Raw genomic sequence first — 14,735 nt, 5'->3', positions numbered from 1 at the left:
CTTCTTACTTGGAAGAAGAGCATACTCCAGAGGTCCAGACTAATGAGCTCAGGACTCAGGTTCAATCCTGCCCTAATGACTGCTGGATATTGATTTGATTTAGAAAATCTTATGTACTGCTAAAAGACAGATTCTGTGTTGCACTCAGTTGGACAATTTGCACAAATACTAATGTAAAGCAGTATATTGCAGGCACTGGAAATCTGAAGCAAAGGGAATGCTGGAGAAACTCAGCAGGTTTGGCAGCATCTATTGAAGAGAGTTAACATTTCCAGTTCAGTGCGACGTTTTCAGAGCATGTTTATACTGTATGAGCACAGCATGTTGACTGGTTGATAAGTGGACTCTGTTAAGACCAGATGAAACTAGTCTCAGAAATGACGACTAAAAGCCATTGTGTTCACTCTCCCTCTCGGGAGGAAACTTTTCCGTCTTTTCCCAGTCCGGTCGACAGGTGACTCTCAAGCCACTGTGAAACAGCTGACACTTGACCAACTTCTGAAAGCTTCTCAAAGGCAGCAAATGTTAGCCTTGCCAGTGGGACTCACATCTATGACAGGATGGAAAAGATTGGGGGAATTCTCACTGAGATCCAGGGCTTCAGCCAGGATATATTTAGTGCAGTAAGACCAGAGTCTTTACTTAATTGATCAACAGTTCATTCACACGATGATGTTTCTGGGATCTTGCTGTTCACACCTTGATCACCCTGTTTCTCCCATTTCTCCAGTGACCATACATTATCAGCTGGAAAACAGTTTGGGACTGTGAGGTTGTATAGGCACTGTGGAAATTAAATTGTGTCTTTCTTTCTCCACCAGTTCAATCCCAGGTTTTTATGCAGTCAATCAGCCCTGCTGATGCAACAAGCAATCGGAGGGTCAGTGGTTTGTGATCTTCCTATGGTCGAATAGGATGCTCACACTAAGGATATCTGTACTTCAAGGGGTGAGAGAGTCAGTCTGGAGTGGTCTAGATCACAGCTGATTTCTCGGCTTTGCTGATCCACAGCCACTCCAAATGGTGTTTCGAGGGACAGCTCAGTGCTGAGCCCACAACTAAACTCATCACAAAGTATAACAGCAGAGGGTGACATAGAACAGCAGAAAATAAAACTCAAGTAGACTATTTCATCCCATCCTGCTACTCAACATAAACATGGCTGATCTGCTGTCGCAGTGCCACTTTCTTGCTCTCCGTCCATACTCCTTGATACCTTCATTTCTAGAAATCTACTTCTTCCTCAAATACATTCAGTGACTTGGCTTCAGTGGTAGAGAATTCCACAGGTTCACCTGCTCAAGAATGAACTAAATTTCTCCTTGTCTCAGTCAAAACTGGCCAACTGCATATTATGAGGCCGTGACCTCTTGTTCTGGGCTCCCATGGCCAGGGAAAGAACATTCCTATAAACTGTGACCAGGAAGCAAGGATTTCCTAATGGGAGAGTTAGGCTGAATTCGGATATGAAGGGTTTGCTGTAAGTTATTTTGTTAAGGAGTTGGTCAGAGCTTGAGAGGATTGTGAGGCTATGATAATGTCAATTAGAAAGCAGTTGTTAATCATCTTTTCTGAAAGCAGTGAACCCAGTCAGTAACAGTGTCTGCCCATTGGCTAATTGTCATCAAACTATAAACACCCAATCTGATAAACTCACCCACCTCCTTACACAAAAGGCAAGGTCTCTCACAGATTCTCTCTCACCAATATGTACTTATTTACCCCTTAAACATAATAAAACATTCCACCATGCTACACAAGAGTTTAGTCAACACAATCAACCAAAGACAAAGGGTTTAAAGAGCGCCTTAAAGGAAATCAAAGAATTGGCAGTTTAGAGAGGGAATTCAAGAGCTTGGCGGCTAGAAAGCTAAAGGGAGCAAAAGAAGCGATTAAAATCAAGGGATGTATAAGGCCAGAGTTGGCAATGCACAGGAACACTGGGAAAGGTGTAGTACTGGAAAATATGGACAATGGGGGCAAGAGTAAGAGGTTTTAAAGGGACCAAGGTATGGGAACAGTTGGTTGGTGAAGGTAATGACAGGAGTAGGGAGAAGTGGAATTTTAAAGATTGAGGGGGGATTTTCGAGACAGAGGGGAGAATGTTAAGGGGACAAGTGGGAGAACATCGGGGGGAGAGGGAGAGAACGTCGGGGGGGCAAGGAGGAGAATGTCGGGGGGAGAGGGAGAGAATGTCAGGGGGAGAGGGAGACAACGTCGGGGGGTGAGGGGGAGAATGTCAGGTGGGGGGGGCGAGGGGGAGAATGTCAGGTGGGGGGGCGAGGGGGAGAATGTCAGGTGGGGGGGGCAAGGGGGAGAATGTCAGGTGGGGGGGGCGAGGGGGAGAATGTCAGGTGGGGGGGGCGAGGGGGAGAATGTCAGGTGGGGGGGGCGAGGGGGAGAATGTCAGGTGGGGGGGGCGAGGGGGAGAATGTCAGGTGGGGGGGGCGAGGGGGAGAATGTCAGGTGGGGGGGGCGAGGGGGAGAATGTCAGGTGGGGGGGCGAGGGGGAGAATGTCAGGTGGGGGGGGCAAGGGGGAGAATGTCAGGTGGGGGGGGCGAGGGGGAGAATGTCAGGTGGGGGGGGGCGAGGGGGAGAATGTCAGGTGGGTGGGGGGGGCGAGGGGGAGAATGTCAGGTGGGTGGGGGGGCGAGGGGGAGAATGTCAGGTGGGAGGGGGCGAGGGGGAGAATGTCGGGTGGAGGGGGGAGAATGTCGGGTGGGGGGACAAGGGGGAGAACGAGAGTGTTGGGTGGAGGGGGTGTGAGGTGGAGAATATCGGGTGGGGGGGGGCGAGGGGGAGAATGTCGGGTGGAGGGGTGAGGGGGGAGAATGTCGGGTGGAGGGGTGAGGGGGGAGAATGTCGGGTGGAGGGACAAGGGGGAGAACGAGAGTGTTGGGTGGAGGGGGTGTGAGGTGGAGAATGTCGGGTGGGGGGGGCGAGAGGGGAGAATGTCGGGTGGAGGGGTGAGGGGGGAGAATGTCAGTTGGGGGGGCGAGGGGGAGAATGTCGGGTGGAGGGGTGAGGGGGGAGAATGTCAGGTGGGGGGGGCGAGGGAGAGAATGTCGGGTGGAGGGGTGAGGGGGGAGAATGTCAGTTGGGGGGGCGAGGGGGAGAATGTCGGGTGGAGGGGTGAGGGGGGAGAATGTCGGGTGGAGGGGTGAGGGGGGAGAATGTCAGGTGGGGGGGGCGAGGGAGAGAATGTCGGGTGGAGGGGCGAGGGAGAGAATGTCGGGTGAGGGGGGAGAATGTCAGGGGGAGTGTGAGTTGCTGGGGGGTGGTCAGCCAGTGTCATGGGTGGGGCAACTGGAATCACATGCTCAGGAGGAGGGGGGGGGTGCTACGTCAGGGGGTAAACGACTTCTGTTCTTCCTCTGCCTGAGGCATGCTGCATTTATATAGTAACTGTCACATCCCAGAATCGAGGAAGCTGCCCACCAATAGGAGGGGATCAGGAGAGGCTCCGCCCACCTCGATAATAATTTATGCTAATTTCCCGGGGTGGGGTGGGGTGGTGTTGTGGCCCCACGCCCCAGGGATCAGGGAGACGGGGTCACTCACCGGCCCAGCAGCACCAAGAGCAGCGTCCCCGCCACCACCGCCGCCGCCAGGAGCGCCGAAAACATCAGCGCCATCTTGGAGCCGGCGGGAGGGGGACGTGCAGGAGCAAGGGGTGAAGGGTCATAGCACACCGGATATGAGTCACGGCCCGCCCGCCGGCCCGCCGGAATCGGTCAAACCGGCGTGGCGGCCCTGCGTCAGCTGGCCGACCGAAACTAGACCCGGGGTTAGAAACCGGTGATGGGTCCACAAACATCCTGGAGCTGGCCGACCGAAGACAACCGCGGCGTTGAAGCAGTGAATGAAGGTTTGGGTGGGTGAAGAAAAGCAGAACTGGCTTAAGTCTAAAATAGTGAAAATTCTAGAAAAAAAAGTCAGCTGAAAAAGTGAACTAACATTTCAAGTTGAATGAATAGTCACCAATCTAAAATGTTAACTTTCACATTAAAATATTTCCAGCCATTTCTATTTATTAACATCTTAATGCCCTGGTTATGTAAAGGGTAAATCAAAGAGGGCGAGGAGCAGAGGGATCTGAGTGTTTACATGAATTGGTTATTGAAGGTGGCCGGACAGATTCAGGAATCAAATAATAAACCTTTTATCAATGGGAGCACGGGACATGCTCGGTACATCCAGATAAAAGGTTCGTTATGGTGGTTTAGCCCAGGCCATAAAACATAGGAGCAGAAGGTGGCCACTTCACCTGTCAGGTTTGCTCAGTCATGCTGAGTCTGTAAGCAGCAATGTGTACTATCCACAAGAAGCACTGCACACATTCACCAAAGCTCATCCAACAGCACCTTCCAAACCCATGACCACTTCCATCTGGAAGGACAAGGGCAGCAGATCGAGTCATACAGCATGAAACAGACCCTTTAGTCCAATCAGTCTACACCCATCATATTGATCCATGTTCCTGCAGACATTTCTTATCCATTTACCTTTCGAAGTGTCTTTTAAACATTGTAAGTATATCCACATCCACCACTTCCACTGAAAATACATTCTACACACAAACCACTGTGTGTAAAACAATTCCCACTCATGTAATTTTTAAATCTTTCTCCTCTCATTCTAAAAATAGGCCCCCTGGTTTTGAAATCCCCCACTCCAGAAAAAGACACCTGCCACCTTATCTATACCCCTCATGATTTTATAAACATCTATAAAGTCACCCCCCAAATCTACTACACTCCAGTGAAAAAAGTCCCAGCCTATCCAACCTTTCCACAGAACTCATTTCTGGCAACATCCTGGTCAATATCTCCTGAACTCTCTCCAACTTAATAATATCCTTCCTATAACATAGCAACCAGGACTGAACACAGTACTCCAGAAAAGGCCTTACCAATATCCTGTATAACCTCAACATAACAGTCCTATCTCAGAATTATGTACCTGAACTGTCTAGGACTCTGTGTTCTACAACATTACCTAAGACCCTACTTTTAATTGTATAAGTCCTGCCCTTGTTTGTTTTACTAAAATGCAATACCTCGCATTTATCCAAATTAGAATAGATACATAGGAATACTGCTAGCTGCAAGTTCCCCTCCAAGTCAGTCACCATCCTGACTTGGAAATATATCACTGTTTCTTCACATCACTGGGTCAAAATCTTGGAATTCCCTCCCTAATGGCATTGTGGGTCAACCTACAACACATGAACTGCAGTGGTCCAGGAAGGTAGGTCACCACCAATTTTTCAAGGGGCAACTAGGGACAGACAATATATCTTGGTCCCAAAATCCCATGAATAAGTAAACCAAAATTAAAACAATGTCAACTCCACATTTCTGCCTTTTCCCTACAACCATGAATTAATTCCGCTCCTGATTAGAAATGTACAAGTCACTACAGATTGGCCTCAGCTGGAGAATTGGCACTGGTTTGGGGCAGAATGGAGCCATTTGTTTGGAAAGATTGAAGGGAGTGCAAAAAAGAAACATGAAATTGGTTTCAGGCTGAAAAATGAGCTTCAGTTATCCAGAAAGCTCGAAGAAGAGAAGGTTGAGGGGAAATAGAGGGGTTTAAAATAATGAGGAATGGACACATAATAGATTGAAAGAAATGGTTACTTTGAAGGATTGAGGATGCTGCAGAGGACATGGACTTAATACAAGAGAAGCATTGCAGAAAAGAGAAATGCTTTCCCACAGCAAATTATAGAATCACAGAATCATTATGCTGCAGAATGAAGCCATTTGGCCCATTGTTCTGCACCAGTACGATGAACTAGTATCAATCTCCTGCTTTTGGATTAGTGGTGCTGGAAGACAGCAGTTCAGGCAGCATCCAAGGAGCAGCAAAATCAACGTTTCGGGCAAAAGCCCTTCAGGAATAAAGGCAGAGAGCCTGAAGCGTGGAGAGAAAAGCTAGAGGAGGGTGGGGATGGGGAGAAAGTAGCATAGAGTACAATGGGTGAGTGGGGGAGGGGATGAAGGTGATAGGTCAGGGAGGATGGTGGAGTGGATAGGTGGAAAAGAAGATAGGCAGGTAGGACAAGTCATGGGGACAGTGCTGAGCTGGAAGCTTGGAACTAGGGTGAGATGGGGGAAGGGGAAATGAGGAAACTGTTGAAGTCCACATTGATGCCCTGGGGTTGAAGTGTTCCAATACGGAAGATGAGGCGTTCTTCCTCCAGGCGTCTGGTGGTGAGGGAGCGGCGGTGAAGGAGGCCCAGGACCTCCATGTCCTCGGCAGAGTGGGAGGGGGAGTTGAAATGTTGGGCCACGGAGCGGTGTGGTTGATTGGTGCGGGTGTCCTGGAAATGTTCCCTAAAGCGTTCTGCTAGGAGGCACCCAGTCTCCCCAGTGTAGAGGAGACCACATTGGGAGCAACGGATGCAATAAATGATATTAGTAGATGTGCAGGTAAAACTTTGATGGATGTGGAAGGGTCCTTTAGGGCCTTGGATGGAGGTGAGGGAGGAGGTGTGGGTGCAGGTTTTGCAGTTCCTGCGGTGGCAGGGGAAAGTGCCAGGATGGGAGGGTGGGTTGTAGGGGGCCACAAGTCCCTGTGCACCATTCCTATCCAATTAAAACATCCAATGTCCTTTTGAGTACCTCAGTTGAACCTACCTGGACCACCTTTCCAGTCACTGAATTCCAGATTGTCACTATAGATTTTGGTGAAAAACTATTTTCTATATTACGCTTGCTTAGTTTGCACATCACTTTAACTCTTGTTCATGTTCCTTTTACAAGAGGGAATAGCTTTCTCCAGTCTGTTCATGATTTTGAGAACCTATCAAAGCTCCTCTCAGTCTTCTTTTCTTCAAGAAGAACAATCCCAATTTCTTTAATCTATCCTCAAAATTTAAGTTTCTCATCTCTGGAACCATTCTTGCAAATTTCTTCTGCACTTACATTGTTCCTATAACGTGGTGCATAGAATTGTATGCAATATTCCAGCTGCGATCTAACTTGGTTACCAAAACATGCACTGAAAATACTGGAAAAACTCAGCGGGTCTGGCAGCATCTGTGGAGAGAAAAAAAAACAGTAACTGTTTCGAGTCTGATGTGACTTCTTCAGAACTAAAAGAACCAAATTCATTGAGTCTGGATTATACTCTCGAAGAGTGGAATGTGGCAAATTCAGACAAGGCATTCCTGAGGAAATTGGAGTGTTTTCTGAAAAAACAGAAGAGAGAGAATGAATCCTTTGCAGAGCCACTGCAGACACGATGGGCCAAATGGTCTCTTGAATGCTGTTCCATTCAGCACAACGGATAAGAAGCCATTTCACTCATTAATGTTCTTTCGACACAGAAATCTGCCATCCTTATGCAGTCTGGCTTACATGAGATTCCAGTGTGTCATTCAATAATTTCAGAATGCGGTTAAGAATCACTCACATTGGATTTATAAGGAGCAGGAGTGGGCCATCCGGATCTCATTGTGGTTTTATCTCCACTTTCACTTCAGCTTTCGGAACCCTTGGCTCCCTCATCAATCGAAACTCTATGTAACACAACCTTCAATAAGTTTACAGTTACAGCCTCTACTACCTTCTGGGAAAGAGAATTTGATCTTGAATGATGCTGATTATCAATGCTTCAGCCATTGGACATTCTTCTATTAACTCTATTAAAACGCCTTGTGATTTTAAATTTCATCTGCTTTCCCCGTTCAAAGGAGAATAAACTCAGGTTCTCTGGTCCCCATTGAACAGCAGAGCAGACCCTCGATGGACTGAATGGCCCATCGGTCCAATAGTCTTCTTCCTCAGCTCCACCTACCCACCCTACCCTCATATTCCCTTTCTCCAATGATTGAACCATCTCAGTCTGGAATGGACTCTCAGCTCGAGCAGGCCTTACTCCATGGGATAGAGAATCATCAATAACTTCCAGCACAGAAACAGACCATCTGCTCCACACAAGCCTTGTCCCAGCCTCTCTTCCTCTCACCCAACCATTCTGTTCCTTTCTCCATCCCTCCTTCCCCTTTATCCATCTTCCCCTTCAATGTATCAGCAGCATTTAAGCATGCTTGCCTTCATTGCTTACACTATTGAATGTAGTAGTTGGGCCATCATGTTAAGGTTGTACAAGACACTGGTGAGGACATTTCTGGAGAAAGTAAGGACTGCAGATGCTGGAGAGTCAGAGTCAAAAAGTGTGGCGCTGGAAAAGCATAGCAGGTCAACAGCATCTGAGGAGCAGGAGAGTCAACATTTCAAGCATAAGCCCTTCTTTAGGAAAGGTGGATGAGAGATAAATGGGAGGGGTGTGGGGCTGGGGGAAGGTAGCTGGGAATGCGATCGGTAGATGAAGGTGGGTAACATAGTGATAGGTTGGAGCGGAGGGTGGAGTGGATAGATGTTAATGAAGATGGACAGGAAGGTCAGTTCAAGAGGGTGGTGCTGAGTTGGAAGGTTAGATCTGGGATAAGGTGGAGGGAGGGGAGATGAGGAAACTGGGGAAACTGACATTGATTCCATGTGATTGGAGGGTCCCAAGGTGGAAGATGGGGTGTTCTTCCTCCAGGCATTGGGTGGACAGGATATGGCAGTGCAGGAGGCCCAGGACTTGCATATCCTTGGTGGAATGGGAGAGAGGAGATAAAGTGATCCGCCACAGGGCGGTGGGGTTGCTTTGTGCGTGTGTCCCAGAGATGTTCCCTGAAATGTTCTGCAAGTTGGCATCCTGTCTCCCCAATGTACAGGAGACCACAACAAAAGCAACGGACACAGTAGATGAGGTGTTTGGAGGTGCAAGAAAATCTCTGCTGGATGTGGAAGGATCCTTTGGGTGAGGGGGAGAGGAGTGTGTGCAGATTCTATGTCTCTTGCAGTGGCAGGAGAAGGTGCCAGGAGTGGAGGGTGGGTTGTTTGGCAGGGGGGGGGGGGGGGGGGGGGAGCGTGGATCTAATGAAGGAATGGTCTCTGTGGAATGCTGAAAGGGGTGGGGTCTGACTGTAGGTGGCGGAAATTGTGGTGGATAATGTGCTGTATGGGGAAGAACACCTTATCTTCCACTTTGAGACCTTCCAACCACATGGAATCAATGTCAATTTCACCAGTTTCCTGACCTCCCCTGCCCCAACTGTTCTATCTGTCCATCTTCTTTCCCAAATATCCACTCCACCCTCCACCTTCATTTACCTATCGCATTCCCAGCTTCCTTGCCACTGGACCCACTCACGTCCTATTTATCTCGCAGCCCTCTTGCCGCATCCCACCGCACCCCCCCCTCCCCAAACATTCCTGATGAAGGGATTATGCTCGAAAAGTCATCTTTTCTGGTCCTTGGATGCTGCCTGACTGGCTGTGCTGTTCCAGCACCACACTTTTTGACACAGGACACTTTTGGAGTACTGTGTCCAGTTCTGTCGCCTGGTTATATGAAGGATACTATTAAATTAGAGATGATTTGGAAAAGATTTACCAGGATGTTGCCAGGGATGGAGGAGTTGAATTAAAAGGATAAGTTGAGAATTTTCTTTGTGGAACATCAGAGGTTGAGGGGTGACCTTATAGGGGTTCATAAAAGCATGAGGCGCATTGATAAGGCGAATAGCAAAAGTCTTCTTTCTCGGGTGGCTGAGTTCAAAGTTAGGGGGCATTTTTTAAAGTGAGAGGAGAAAGATTTAAAAGACACCTGAGGAGGGGCAACTTTTTCACACAGAGGGTGGTTCGTATGTGGAATGAACTGCCAGAGGAAGTGGTAGATGCAGATACAGTTACAACATTTAACATTTGGACAGGTAGACAAACAGGAAATGTTCAGAGGGATATGGGCCAATTGCAGGCAGGTGGGACTAGTTTAGTTTGAGAAACTTGGTCAGCATGAATGAGTGGGACAGAAGGGTCTGTTTCTGTACTGTATAACTTTATAACTCTAACCTCTCCCTGCACATCTGAGTTTCACAATGTCAACACTCTTTGCTGAAGGAATTTTTCCTGAATTGCTGATTGCCTCTGTGTTTAGCTTATATATAGATTAGATTAGATTACTAATGTGTGGAAACAGGCCCTTCAGCCCAACAAGTCCACACCGACCCGCCGAAGAGCAACCCACCCAGACCCATTCCCCTACATTTACCCCTTCACCTAACACTACGGGCAATTTAGCATGGCCAATTCACCTAACGTGCACATTTTTGGAGTGTGGGAGGAAACCGGAGCACCCGGAGGAAACCCACGCAGACACGGGGAGAACGTGCAAACTCCACACAGAGAGTCACCTGAGGTGGGAAATGAACCCGGGTCTCTGGTGCTGTGAGGCAGCAGTGCTAACCACTGTGCCACCCACAAAATTTGTGACCCAGTATCTCCTCAGCAACTGTTTCAAACCCTGTTATAATTTTAAAGACCTTGATCTTCCCTGTCCCAGGAAAACGATCCTGGTCTCTTTAACTTCTCCTGAGAGAGAAAACTCCTCCGTTCCAGTGTCACACGAGTGAATCATTTCTGTCCCTTCTCCAGTTCTTCCCATTCCCTCAGGATTTCTGCAAGAATCCCGTCAGAGACCCATGGGATGAGCCTTTGCTCCTGAAGAATATTTCTCTGAGGGTGAGATTGGTGTTTCTCCCTCCCCTTTATATTTACACTCAGTGGGTTACACTCCAGTTCTGAGTCAGAAGGTTGTGATTCAGGATGCCGTTGGTGATTTGAGCTCATGGCCCAGGCAACCCCAGCAAGTGCAGTACCGAGGGAGTGTTGCCCTGTTGGAACAGGGAGTTTAAAGGAGGCATGTGTTCCCCACTCTCGGAGATGGGAAAGATTCCAAGGCATTATTCTGAAGAGGATCGAGTGATCTCCCCGGTGTCCTCGCTAATATTTATTCCACAAGATCATAACATAATCGACATCCCCAGTTTTAAATTGTTGGTCCCTGGAGTTTGCTATGATTATGGTTAGAGCTGATAATGTGTTGCTGGAAAAGCGCAGCAGGTCAGGCAGCATCCAAGGAGCAGGAGAATCGACGTTTCGGGCATCAGCCCTTCTTCAGGAATGAGGAAAGTGTGTCCAGCAGGCTAAGATAAAAGGTAGGGAGAAGGGACTTGGGGGACGGGCGTTGGAAATGTGATAGGTGGAAGGAGGGTGATAGGCCGGAGTGGGGGTGGGGGCGGAGAGGTCAGGAAGAAAATTGCAGGTTAGGAAGGCGGTGCTGAGTTCGAGGGATTTGACTGAGACAAGGTGGGGGGGGGGGGGCGGGGTGGAAATGAGGAAACTGGAGAAATCTGAGTTCATCCCTTGTGGTTGGAGGGTTCCTCGGCGGAAGATGAGGCGCTTTTCCTCCAGCCGTCGTGTTGCTATGGTCTGCATTTTTGATCTGCTGGCTCCCTTATGTGGCCTTTTCCCTAGTTGTTGCTGTGGATAAGAATTAGTCAGAGGGAAATTGAGAAACAAACTTGTGAGGAGATCTCAGCTATCTGGAAGAATAATAGGGTAGTTATGGTAGGGGAATTTAACTTTCCAAACATCGACTGGGACTGCCATAGTGTTAAAGGTTTAGATAGAGAGGAATTTCTCAAGTGTGTACAAGACAATTTTCTGATTCAGTAAGTGGATGTACCTACTAGAGAAGGTGCAAAACTTGACCTACTCTTGGGAAATAAGGCAGGGCAGGTGACTGAGGTGTCAGTGGGAGCACTTTGGGGCCAGCGACCATAATTCTATTCGTTTTAAAATAGTGATGGAAAAGGATAGACCAGATCTAAAAGTTGAAGTTCTAAATTGGAGAAAGGCCAATTTTGACGGTATTAGGCAAGAACTTTTGAAAGCTGATTGGAGGCAGATGTTCGCAGATAAAGGGACGGCCGGAAAATGAGAAGCCTTCAGAAATGAGATAATAAGAATCCAGAGAAAGTATATTCCTGTCATGGTGAAAGGGAAGGCTGGTAGGTATAGGGAATGCTGGATGACTAAAGAAATTGAGGGTTTGGTTAAGAAAAAGAAGGAAGCATATGTCAGGTACAGACAGGATAGACCGAGTGAATCCTTAGAAGACTATAAAGAAAGTAGGAGTATACTTAAGAGGGAAGTCAGGAGGGCAAAACGGGGACATGAGATAGCTTTGGCAAATAGAATTAAGGAGAATCCAAAGGGGTTTTACAAACACATGAAGGACAAAAGGGTAACTAGGGAGAGAATAGGGCCCCTCAAAGATCTGCAAGGCGGCCTTTGTGTGGAGCCACAAAAAATGGGGGAGATACTAAATAAATATTTTGCATCAGTATTTACTGTGGAAAAGGATATGGAAGATATAGACTGTAGGGAAATAGATGGTGACATCTTGCAAAATGTCCAGATTACAGAGAAGGAAGTGCTGGATGTCTTGAAACAGTTAAAGGTGGCCTGTGACCAGTGGAGTGCCACAAGGATCGGTGCTGGGCCCTCTACTTTTTTGTCATTTACATAAATGAATTGGATGCGAGCATAAGAGGTACAGTTAGTAAGTTTGCAGATGACACCAAAATTGGAGATGTAGTGAGCAGCGAAGAGGGTTACCTCAGATTACAACAGGATCTTGACCAGATGGGTAAATGGGCTGAGAAGTGGCAGATGGAGTTTAATTCAGATAAATGCAAGGTGCTGCATTTTGGGAAAGCAAATCTTAGCAGGATTTAAACACTTAATGGTAAGGTCCTAGGGAGTGTTGCTGAACAAAGAGACCTTGCAGTGCAGGTTCATAGCTCCTTGAAAGCGGAGTCGCAGGTAGATAGGATAGTGAAGAAGGCGTTTGGTATGGTTTGCTTTATTGGTCAGAGTATTGAGTACAGGAGTTGGGAGGTCATGTTGCGGTTCTACAGGACATTGGTTAGGCCACTGTTGGAATATTGTGTGCAATTCTAGTCTCCTTCCTCTGGGAAAGATGTTGTGAAACTTGAAATGGTTCAGAAAAGATTTACAAGGACGTTGCCAGGGTTGGAGGATTTGAGCTACAGGGAGAGGCTGAAGAGGCTGGGGCTGTTTTCCCTGGAGCGTCAGAGGCTGAGGAGTGACCTTATAGAGGGGCATGGATAGGATAAATAGACAAAGTCTTTTCCCTGGGGTCGGGGAGTCCAGAACTAGAGGGCATAGGTTTAGGGTGAGAGGGGAAAGATGTGAAAGAGACCTAAGGGGCAACTTTATCATGCAGAGGGTGGTATGTGTATGGAATGAGCTACCAGAGGATGTGGTGGAGGCTGGTACATTGCAACATTTAAGAGGCATTTGGATGGTATATGAATAGGAAGGGTTTGGAGGGATATGGGCCGGGTGCTGGTTGGTGGGACTAGATTGGGTTGGGATATCTGGTCGGCATGGACGGGTTGGACTGAAGGGTCTGTTTCCATGCTGTACATCTCTATGACTCTATAAGGACATTGTGATTCACCCCACCTTGGCCTCCATGCCGTCCTATTTCTCAGAAACCACCACCAACTATAACCCCATCACCTACGTCTTCGTGAACAAACAGGTAGGACCAATTCTCCTGCATGTTTTTTTTACTCATATCTGAACCACTGTAATGGGTTCCTGGAGGTTTTATCACATGACTCTGGCTTCCATCACTCTCCTGTCATTGGTCATTCCATCATTACCAAGTCCCACCTCTCCATTATGTGATTGGACAATTCCTGTCTGTCAATCAAACAGACCCCAATCTACTTTTTAAATAGTGGATAATCAGGTTCAAAGAGAAAGGAAAACATTCTGCCTTTTTTCTCCATGTCTTTGTTTGCTGCAGAGTTTGGGAGGTTTATCCACAAATCTTTGGAGTGTCTGGGACAATATGGAGAATTAGCAACCAAGAATTTGATAATGTAATTCTGGAGAACTTTCCTTAAAGTTGTGACTGTGACAGGAACAGGGGAATGTGGTCGGTGTCTCTGACTCACACTTTCCTCCCCTCTAGACTTGACTATTTCAATACACTCCTGCTGGTCTCCTGCTGGTCTCCCATCTTCTGTCTCACCATTAAATGAAGCCATCCAACATCCCAACCTCGCACAAAGTCCTATTGACCATCCACCCTGGGCACAATGACCAACACTAAGCCCCCAGTAAGCAACACCTCGATTTTATAATTCTTTGTTTTCAAATCCATTCACGGCTTCATGGCCCCTCCCCCATAACCCTGTCTCTGTAACCCGCGGCATAGACAGAAATCCTGGGCCCAGGCTCCTGCTCCCATCCTGACTCAAGGACAGTGAACCTCACTCCAATTCAGGGCAATGTGATAAGCCCCCACCCCACGACACTAAACACAGAGGGCCCAATTATTCATCCCTGTGTCAGACCCTGCTGTAGACACATGTCTTCACAGCCCTCTCTGCAGATCCTGTAACTCAGGTGTTCTGTTAGAGTGACATTTTTGTCCCTCCATCATTTATGGCTGTGCCTTCAGCAAAGACCTTGAATTCTGAAATTTCTCTCCTCTTCACTTCCTTCTTTAAGACAATCCTTAAACCTCTACTTTTCACCAAATGCCATCCACATAATATACTGCAACGACTCTCACAGATCCCTGATTGAGCACTCTCCACCCCCATGATCTCTGGATGGACAAGGGCAGAAGGTCCATGGGAACACCACCCTCTGCAAGTTCTCCTCGAAGCCACTCATCATCCTGACTTGGAAATATATCGCTGTTCCTTCAGTGTCACTGGGTCAAGATCTTGAAATTCCTTTCCTAAGGACATTGTGGGTCTACCTATAACACATGGACTGTGGCA

General features: G+C 47.7%; 1 protein-coding gene across 2 annotated transcripts in view; it reads right to left on the bottom strand.

Annotated features, from left to right (window-relative positions):
• Positions 1 to 3,692, bottom strand: part of LOC140491612 (bridge-like lipid transfer protein family member 2) — a 70,073-nt gene extending 66,381 nt beyond the window's left edge. For both annotated transcript variants that reach the window (XM_072590050.1, XM_072590051.1), the window contains exon 1: positions 3,563 to 3,692. In XM_072590050.1, the coding sequence (XP_072446151.1) occupies positions 3,563 to 3,636 (74 nt within the window). In that variant the 5' untranslated portion in view covers positions 3,637 to 3,692. The remainder of the gene's footprint in view (positions 1 to 3,562) is intronic.
• Between the last annotated feature and the right edge of the window lie 11,043 nt (positions 3,693 to 14,735).

This window comes from Chiloscyllium punctatum, chromosome 19, assembly GCF_047496795.1.
Source record: "Chiloscyllium punctatum isolate Juve2018m chromosome 19, sChiPun1.3, whole genome shotgun sequence".
NCBI lineage: Eukaryota > Metazoa > Chordata > Chondrichthyes > Orectolobiformes > Hemiscylliidae > Chiloscyllium > Chiloscyllium punctatum.
Note: the sequence above shows the minus strand (reverse complement) of the source record. Positions and strands in the feature narration are given on the sequence as shown.